This window comes from Mus caroli, chromosome 5, assembly GCF_900094665.2.
Source record: "Mus caroli chromosome 5, CAROLI_EIJ_v1.1, whole genome shotgun sequence".
Taxonomy (NCBI): Eukaryota; Metazoa; Chordata; class Mammalia; order Rodentia; family Muridae; genus Mus; species Mus caroli.
The window spans coordinates 117,279,043-117,289,527 of NC_034574.1; the positions used below are offsets into that span (position 1 = coordinate 117,279,043).

General features: G+C 43.7%; 1 protein-coding gene across 2 annotated transcripts in view; it reads right to left on the minus strand.

Annotated features, from left to right (window-relative positions):
* Mphosph9 (M-phase phosphoprotein 9) overlaps positions 1 to 10,485 on the minus strand; it is a 75,214-nt gene that overhangs the window by 25,367 nt on the left and 39,362 nt on the right. For both annotated transcript variants that reach the window (XM_021163264.1, XM_021163261.1), the window contains exons 13-15: positions 8,598 to 8,645; positions 7,623 to 7,687; positions 5,369 to 5,470 (exon numbers count right to left, since the gene is read on the minus strand). In XM_021163264.1, the coding sequence (XP_021018923.1) occupies positions 5,369 to 5,470; positions 7,623 to 7,687; positions 8,598 to 8,645 (215 nt within the window). The remainder of the gene's footprint in view (positions 1 to 5,368; positions 5,471 to 7,622; positions 7,688 to 8,597; positions 8,646 to 10,485) is intronic.

Below are 10,485 nucleotides of genomic sequence, written 5' to 3' on the forward strand. Positions count from 1 at the left end.
CCATCCGTAACGAGATCTGGCGCCCTCTTCTGGAGTGTCTGAAGACAGCTACAGTGTACTTACATATAATAAATAAATAAATCTTTAAAAAAAAAAAATCATTCTTCTTTTCAATGATAGGTCTGTGTGTGTCTGTCAATGGGAGCCTGTGTACACGAGTGTAGTTCCCAGCGTTCAGAAGAGGGCGTCATATCCCCCAACGCTGGAGTTATGAGCGATTGCTTGCTGTGCTGCCAGCACGAATGTTGAGCACTGGTTCTCTGGAGTAGGGAGTGTCCTTAATTACCACGCCATCTCTCCAGTCCCTAACTTTTCTTTTAAATACAAGAATCCATTATATTCTATTACTCAACAGAGACATGGAAAGTGTTTTGATAATTACAGCTTAGGGAGGTCAGAAAGCACAACTTCATTTCTGACAGACATCACTGTGAAATAATGAACTACTTAGTAATATACCTTATACTGAAATCATAACTAAAAACTGAATTCTAATAGAGCCTTCTTCTGTAAACATACCATCCAGCTAACACTGTGCCAGGGCAGTATGTTCCTGTAATCTTAGTATTGGGGGGCAGAGGGGAGAGGATCACTGCAAGTCTGAGGCTAACCTGAGCTACAGAGTGAGTACTGGGCCAACCAGGGCTACATAATAAAGACTGTCTCAAAAACAAAAGATTACAATAAGATAATTCTAGAGAACTAAAGCAGAAAACCACAGCTTAATATAGATCCATCCCCAAAGGTCTTTCCGTTAACAAAAGATAAACTGTCAGCTCATTTCTGAGTCTTCGATTCAATTCCACTGATCAACCTGTCTGTACCATGCCATGCAGTTTTTACCACTGTTGCTCTGAAGAACAGCCTGAGGTCAGGGTGCTGAGTTCTCCAGTTCTTTTGTGGTTCTGGATTGTTTTGGCTATCATGGGGTTTTTTGTTTTTCCATAGGAAGTTGAGAATTGCTCTCTCAAGGTCTGTAAAAAATTGTGTTGGAATTTTGATGGGGCTTGTACTGAATCTGTAGTTTGCTTTTGGTAAGATGGCCATTTTCACTATGTTAATCCTTCCTATTCCTGAGCATGGGAGATCTTTCCATCTTCTGAGATCTTCTTCAAGGACTTGGAGTTCTTATCATAGAGATCCCTCACTTGCTTGGTTAGAGTCACACTAAGATATTTTATATTACTTGTAGCTTGTTGTTTTCTTAGTTCCTTTTTCTGCCCGTTTGTCATTTGTATAGAGGAAGGCTACTGAATTTTCTATGCAGCACTTTACTGAAGTTGTTTATCAGCTATAGGAGTTCTCTGGTAAAATTTTTTGACAAAGAAGCCAAAATGGAAAAAGAAAGCATTTTCAACAACAAATGGTGCTGGTCTACCTGGATGTCTGCATGTAGAAGAATACAAATAGATCCATATCTATCACCCTGCACAAAACTCAAGTCCAAGTGGATCAAGAACCTCAACATAAAAATAGATACAGGAAATCTCATAGAAGAGAAAGTGGGAATAGCCTTCAATGCTACAGGAGATAATTTCCTGAACAGAACACCAATGGCTCAGGCTCTAAGATGAAAAATTGATAAATGGGACCTCATGGAACTGAAAAGCTTCTCTAAGGCAAAGGACACTGTCAATAGAACAAAACGGCAACCTACAGATTAGGCAAAGATCTTTACCAACCCTATACCTGACAGAGGGCTATTATCCAAAATGTATAAAGATTCATGAAGTTAGACTCCAACAAACCAAATAATACAATTTAAAAAATGGGGTACAGAGCTAAACAGAATTTCAACAGAGGAACCTCAAATGGCTGAGAAGCACCTAAAGAAACGCTCAACTTCCTGACTCATCAGGGAATACAAATCAAAACGACCCTGCAATTCCACCTTACACCAATCAGAATGGCTAAGATCAAAAACTCAAGCAACAGCACACCCTGGCGAAGATGTGAAGAAAGAGGAACACTCCTCCATTGCTGGTTTATCAGCTGTAGGAGTTCTCTGGTAGAATTTTTTGACAATGAAGCCAAAACCATACAATGGAAAAAGAAAGCATCTTCAACAAATGGTGCTGGGATTGCAAACTTGTACAACCAATCTGAAAATGAATCTGGCAGTTCCTCAGAAAATTGGAAATAGTTCTACCTGAAGACCCAGCTATACTGTTTCTGAGCATATACCCAAAAGATGCTCCACCATCCCACAAGGACATATGATCCATTGTGTTCATAGCAACTTGATTCATAATAGCCAGAAACTGGAAACAACTCAACCAAAGAATGGATATAGAAAATGTGGGTCATTTACACAATGGAATACTAGTCAGCTATTAAAAACATGACCATCATGAATTTTGCAGGCAAATGGATGGAACTAGAAAATATCATCCTGAGTGAGGTAACCCAGACCCAAAAGGGCATGCATGGTATGTACTCACTGTCAAGTGGATGTTAGCCATAAAGTACACAATACCCATGATACACCCGACAGACCCGAAGATGCTAAACAAGAAGGAAGGTCCAAGCAAGGATGCTTTAATCATACTTAGAAGGGGGAACAAATCAGAGGAGGAGGAGGAAGGAAGGGAAGTGGTGGGAAGAGGGGAGGAAGAGGGGAAGGAGAAGAGAAAGGGATGGGGGGGGTGATCAGGTAGAGAGACAGGAGAGAGACCCAGGGGGCCAGGAGAATGAATGGAAATCTGCAGCTGCTGGAGTTGGGGGATGGGAAGAAACTTTAGGAAGTCCCAGAGACCTGGGATGGTGGGGGTGGGGAGGGGAGGCTCCCAGGAGACAATATGGGTGACTTTAGCCAAGAAGCCTAACAATGGGGACCTGGAACCTGAAGAGGCCACCTCCTGTAACCAGGTAGGACCCCTACTGGAGGGATAAGATTGCCAACCCACTCACAAACCTTTTGACCCCAACTCTGTCCTGTCTAAGAGAAATGCAAGGACAAAGATGGAGCAGAGACTGAAGGAATGGCTAACCAGTAACTGGCCCTGTTGAAACCCATCCCATGGGCAAGCACCGATCCCTGACTCTATTAATGATGCTCTGTAATACTTGCAGACAGGAGCCTAGCATAACTGTCCTCTAAGAGGCTCTACCCAGCCGCTGACTGAAACAGATACAGCTTCCCACACGCAAATATTGGATGGAGATTGGAGACACTTACGGAAGAGTTATAGGAAAGACTGAAGACCCTGAAGGGAATGGAAACCCCTACAGGAAGACCAACAGAGTCAAATAAACTGGGCCTATGGAAACTCTCAGAGACAGAGCCACCAACCAAAGCACACAAGGGCTGGAATGAGGCCCCCCACTCCTATGTAGCAGACAAGCAGCTCCCCAACAACTGAAGCAGAGGCTCTCCCTAAAGCTGCAGTCTGACCATGGTATCCATTCCCCAACAGCTGCCTTGTCTGGCCTCAGTGAGAGGGAGAATACACCTATCCTGGCAGAGACTTGATGCACCAGGGTGGAGGGATACCCAGGGGAGGTCCCACCCTCTCAGAGGAGAAGGGGAGTTGGGGAGGTGTCTGTGATGAGGGGGCCGGAGGCAGGACAGTATTTGGGATCTAAATAAATAAATAGAGAATATATATTATATATATATATATGTGTGTGTGTGTAATATATATATACATATATATATACATACATACATATGTGTATATATGTGTGTATATATATGACTGACTTTTAGTGGTAAAACTTTAAAATGTGCTCCAGTCCAGTATCTTGTTCTTATAGGTAATTACTTGTGCCCCTTTGAGACTGTCACTGGAGAGGCAGCTGGTAAAACAAAGTTCCATCCCTTTGCAACTCTCACTGAAGCAAGAAGCATAAAAAGAGTTCAAGGCTGCTTCTCACACTCAAGGCTTTGCTTCCTTTCTTCTTGTTTTCCTTTTCTTTCTTCTCCTCTTTCTCTTCTTCCTCCTCCTCCTCTTCTTTCTTCCTCCTCCTCCTTTTTTTCTTTTGAGGCAGGGTCTCACTATGTAGCCCTGGCTGTCCTAGAACTCTCTCTGTAGACCAGGCTGGCCTTGAGATCCGCCTGCCTCTGCCTCCCCAGTGCTGGTATTAAAGGCGTGTGCCACTTCAAGAGACTGTTTCCCTTCTTTTCAAAGATGCACAGAACAGGACAATGTCAAACCACACCCATCAGAAAGATGATGGAGTTCGGGTTGTGGGAGGACATTACAAAGCTCAGCAGACCAGCAAAGTAATCCAGTTTATAGAAAGGAATACACTGGTGTTTCCTTGGTGTTTGTTACTGTTTTGTTTTAGAGACAGGGTATCTTTCTGTAGCCCTGGCTGGGCTGAAACTTACTATGTAGACCAGGATAGCCTCAAACTCATAGAGATCCAACTGCTTCTGCCTCTAAATGCTGATATTAAAGGCGTGTGCCACCATGCCTGGCTGTCATCCACACTGAATGGGGATCTGGGGGAGGGGGAGCTACTGGCACAACTGTCCACATGAACATTGACCTCAATACAAGGACAAAGCCAACAAAAAGATTCTGGAATGGAAAGCCAAACAGGAGACTGATGACGAACATGGAGAATAAACACTTGAAAAGAATAATCCCATGTATAACTCTCATTAAAAACTGCATAGGGCTGGAGAGATGGCTCAGAGCTCACTGTTTTTGCAATAGACCCAAGTCCAGTTCCTAGCACCCATGACTGGTGGCTCAAAGCCACCAGTAACTCCAGCTCCAGGAGTCCCACACCTGCTTCTGAACTTAAGTCTATATACCTACCCAAAAAGAAAGAAATCTTTTTGAACACTGTTTACATGAGAAAGACGGAGTGAAAAAGCAGGAGCTATGCTTATGGTCACGTGGAGAGGGATAGGGCCAGCATCAGGAACACAAGGCTTGCTGGAGGCTCTCATGCCACCTGACTCTGTTCTTCTTATCCTCAAAAATGCTACTTCGGAGGGATGTGGCTGACATCCTGTGGGGCGCCACCCCACATCGTCGCCATTATAAGATGGCGCCACATCGCCTGCCTCTGGAGATGAACAAGTGATCCGCGCATGTGCTGGCATTAACCGTTCATGGTGCCAGNTGGCCTATAGAGAATCGCCACGTCCGAGGCGAGAGAAATCTCCTATATAAGGGAGGCGGTTTTCGGGCTTGGGGTCTCCGCCTTGTGAAGCTGATGCTCTCCCTCTCAAGACGCATTAAAGCTTGCTACAGAAGGATCCTGTTTGTGTGCCGCGTTGTTTCTTGCTGGCGGGAAAATCAGCGCGGGACAACATCCAACGACTGTGACTTTAACATGCATCTAAGACTATAAATAATTCATCTCCAGCTTCCCTGAGGAATAGAAGGCCACACTATGTGGAGTCACTTACTTGGACCGGGCTGGCCTCTCGGGAACTTTAGCGCCATTGCGAAGACTCAGCATACTCTCATGTTCCACCTGCTTCACCTGAGCCTCAAGCTTTGAGATCGTCCTAGGTCACAAGCAGTTTGAGTATTAAACACAGCAAAGCGGACTGCACACACAGCTCGACTACCAGATGTTACCTAATCGTCCCTGGAAGGCTGTGATAGCCTGCTGCTCAGAAACCTTCTTCACAGTGAAAGGGCACCATTACACTTGGAAAAGTTCAAAGAAAACAAACAAACAAGCAAGAAACAAACAAACAAAAAAAAAACAGAAATAATGAGGACAGGAAATACACGGGGCTCTGCAGAGCAGTGTTTCACAGACTATAACTACAGAAAAAGAGGATAGTCAGGATTCTGTGAAGCATGAAGTCAGAAATTAAATTTCAAAAAATAGCATCTTGATTTTTAGAAGAGGCAAAGGCTCTTTTAATAAATAAAAAAATTTATTAAATATATAAGTCATTAATATTTTAATTGACATAAATAATTTATTAAATATTAAATAAATTAAAATATCTTTTATTATAAAAAGACAAAGTCTTCTCAACAACTTTCAATTCAGAGATGAGGCAGCAACCCATCTCATTTGTACTACATTCAGAATAAAAGCTCCCTTCAGTTTTCTCACTAGAATATAACTACCCCAGCCAACTTCAAGTGTTTCCAGTTAGTTAGAATACCCTTCCTTTTCTTTTTGTAAAATTTATTAATTTATTTATTTCAATCAGCATGTGTGTGTGTTGAGGCGTGGATATGTGGAAGTCAGAGGCTAACTGACTCTGCGGCGTTGGTTCTCTCCTGCCACCTTGTGGGATCTGGGGGAGTCATAAGGCTCGCTGTCCCTCTTTCCATTCTTTAAAACTGTATGGGGGACAGCAGGAAAGCTGAAGGAATTCGGGCAGGTCTGGGAAGGAACAGCTCTAACATGACAGGTATGCCCTCCAACAGTGGTAAGGAGCAACTGGATCAGGCAGGTGGCAACTCGAGACTGCTTGCTGCTCTTTTCTGTGTAAATCCTTCAGATTAAAGTGACTCTAACCCTGGGGTTGGATTTGACCCAAACACAACTATAAAAGGTATGCTCAGAGGCCAATTTAGAGTTTCCTTTTTTAAAGAATTTAGTTTTGGGGGCTGGAGAGATGGCATGCATGGTATGTACTCACTGTCAAGTGGATGTTAACCATAAAGTATACAATACCCATGATACACCCCACAGACCCAAAGATGCTAAACAAGAAGGTCCAAGCAAGGATCCAGCCTTAATCTTACATTTGACATCATCCTGTAGTCTAGCACCTATATGTATTCCAGACATAATCATTGAATGAATGCTAACATGTGAAGTGCATTTTTAATTTTGTATTTTCATAGAGTATGGTTAAAAAGCCCCCGTCCTGGGCTGGAGAGATGGCTCAATGGTTAAGAGCACTGACTGCTCTTCAGAGGTCCTGAGTTCAAATCCCAGCAACCACACAGTGGCTCACAACCATCTGTAATGGGATCTGATGCCCTCTTCTTACCAGAAGACAGCTATGATGTATTCATATATATAAATAAATAAATAAATATTAAAGGATTTAGTTTTGGTTTTTTTAAGGTTTATTTATTATTATTATATCTAAGTACACTGTAGCTGTCTTCAGATGCACCAGAAGAGGATGTCAGATCTCATTACGGATGGTTGTGAGCCACCATGTGGTTGCTGGGATTTGAACTCAGGACCTTTGGAAGAACAGTCGGTGCTTTTAACCACTGAGCCATCTCTCCAGCCCAAGGATTTAGTTTTAAGAGTATGCACTTGTACATACTCAGGGGGTTACAGTGCGCCTCCCATGGTGCTGGGAACTGAACTTGGGGGTTCTGGAAGAGTGGTGTGTGCTCTTAATCACCAAGCCACCTCTCTAGCCCTAAGTTTGATGTTTTTAATCATCTGTAATATGGATCATTTATGATCAGACTTCAATCAGACTTTTCATTGTGCTGAAAAAAAACAAAGCAAAATGTCTGGAGAAATGCACGTACCTGAGACTCAATCACCAATATATTCTAATCATTTAAAAATGTCCTAAGCTAAAATGTAACACATTTACATGCCCAAGGATTACGATACTACTAGATCTCAAATGGCTTTGAAAGTCCTTGAGAGAGTTCTCTTCCTCACTGTCAATACAAGCACAAAGGACAATTAGCAGTTTTTATTTGTAGGACACCTACCTTTTCAAGTCAGAAATCTGAGTGTGTGCATCAAGCAATTTGTTCTCAGTTGTGTTTAATGTATCCTAAGGGGAGAAAGAATTTACATAACTGGAGATAAGCTCACAGATGGAACCTTTTTACTTCAAAACGTGTAATATAAAGCAAACGTAAGGCTAAACAGCCAGCTGTTAACTGCAATGGAACTCAGCAAGGATGGCACGAGCCAAGCTGGGGAACCAATCTGGGCAACTCCAGGGGGAAGCAATAACACTGTCCTCTCCCAGGGACTAACAGATGCAGCGCACTGCCTGCCTAATTAGAAGCAAGCTCACAGTAAGAGGGATCTGCGTTAGGCCCAGAGGTGACGAAAAGCTTAGCAGAACGGCACGACAAAAACCTTCAGTGATGTGCAGGCCTGACAAACTCAGTCTTAGCTGTAGCTACAGAGGGTTCCCAAACCTTACAAATCCACAGTCCCCTACTGCATTCAGTTGACTGGCCGGAGTGCAGCTTTGCTGTGGGGACTCACTGAGACCAGATATGTAACTCCAAACAGAGCCTCAGTTAAGGATTCAGAGAGAATGTATAGATTTGTACTACTCCATAAACAATACTGCTTTGAGAATTCTAACTTTACAAAGAGTAGACAGGCTTCTGAGTATATGCAATCAACTTCTGCCCAGTTTCTTCTCAAGCCACATCAAAAGCAACAGCCACGCAATGGTACTTGGTACATTAACAGACCTCGCAAGCAAACGTGTCAGCCAAGGAGGGCAGATATTTGAACATAAAGACATCCACAGAGGAAGGGCAAACACATGGACTTTCAAACAGCTATCGACGGAGAATGGGAAGAAGGGCCAGGCCTTTTGCTTCCCAAGCCAGTACCTATGGAAAGCCCGATGCAAAGCCCAGATTTCCCTATGGAAAGCCCAACGCAGAGCCCAGATTTCCCTATGGAAAGCCCGACGCAGAGCCCGGACTGACCCTTACCTTTACTCGCCCGTGTTCTTTGCCGAGGGATTCGTACTCTCCTAAGAGCTGCAAAGAAAACAGAGAATTGCACACAGAGCTAGAGAGGGAGCCAAAGAACAGCACTCTTCCAACTGCCAAGGTCAGGAGGGAAAGCTAACAGAGAAGCAATGGTTCTGGAAAGGGGGACAGGATGACTCCTGATCGAATGCTTGAAAGCCTTTTATGTCTCAAACAATTTCATTTTATTTATTTATTTATTTTTAATAAACCTTCCTTCTTTTTTTTTCCTAAGATTTATTTCTTTTATTTTATATGAGTACACTGTAGCTGTCTTCAGACACACCAGAAGAGGGCATCAGATCCCCATTGCAGATGGTTGTGAGCCATCATGTGGGTGCTGGGAATTGAACTGGGGACCTCTGGAAGAGCAGTCAGTGCTCTTAACCACTGAGTCATCTCTCCAGCCCTGAAACAATTTTAAAAGCAGAACAAAACAACAGCAATACGAGCCCTCAACATAATAGTAAAATGTGTTTGTTCTGTCATTTAAATTTTTATTAGACTGTCCTACATTTATTTATAGAATAAACACACAAAGCCAAAACATCCACCTAGCATTATTTAAAAATACATATGGTGGTACAGCCCTGGAATGCCAGCATTCAGGAGGCTGAAGGAGGATGGCAGAGTTGAGGCCAGTCGGACCTTACACAGAGAGAGCCCCAGAAGGGCCCAAGATGAGGACAAAACATGGCTACAGCAGAAAGTATGCAAATGGTTCTTAAAATAACAGAAACCCGTCTAAATGGGCAAGGGAATTCCAGGCCCTGCCACATCCTGTGCCACTAGATAACTGCCCAAACCACCTGCCACTCAAGGCTACCAGGCATAAGTGAAAACACATAGAAAACACACCGTGGAAAAGAGGGCTTAGGTTACAGCTCCTGCCTAAGAGCCTTCCTGCCCCCTTCTGCCTGACACTGGACCCTGGGTGCTAGGCCTGGCAGTCTCTACAGACTGATATGCCCGAGAGAACAGAGCTACAGGAGCTAAGACAGCTCGGTAACCCTTGTCCTCATTCACACATCCATTCCAAAGATGCTGCCCACCAGTAAGCCACCCTGCCCAGGGTTACAAAGCTACCTCCTTTTTCTCTTTTTAATGTGTGTGTGGGGCAGGGGAGGGGGGGAGGGAGAGGGAGGGGGAAGGGGGAGGGGGAGAGATATCTGAAGAAGCTAAAGGAGGGCACTGTATCTCCAGGAACTGGAGTTACAGGGAATTCTGAGAGATGGTGCAGTGATTAAGAGCACTCACTGCCCTTCCAGAGGACTCAAGGTCTGTTCCCAGAGAAGCTACTTTCTAGTTAGCTTTGAAAAAGTCAATTTTAACAGATAATGCACCTTTCCATATAGAAAAGGCCCTAACATTAAAACACAAGAAGGAAATGAGAGGAACAGAAGGCAGGGCCGAAAATAAAAGTATGTTTTAAAAAATGATGGACGTGGGTGGGGTGGGAAGTCATTAGAATAGAACAGAGTATTTCAGGGGAGTTGCTGCCTTGAGAGGGCTTTTTAAAAAAAACACCCAGGCCTAGAAAAATAGCTGGGTAAGAGCACTGGTTGTTCTTTCAGAGGACCCAGGTACAATTCTCAGCACCCATACAGTGGCTCACAACTCCAGTTCCAGGAGATAAACCACCCTCTTCGGGCCTCTGAAGGTATTGCATGCATGTGATACACATACATACACTCAGACAAAACACTTCAGTGCACATTTTTAAAAATACAATCTATTAAAACGCTGGAATGTGAGCCGGGCGTGGTGGCACACGCCTTTAATCCCAGCACTTGGGAGGCAGAGGCAGGCGGATTTCTGAGTTCAAGGCCAGCCTGGTCTACAAAGTGAG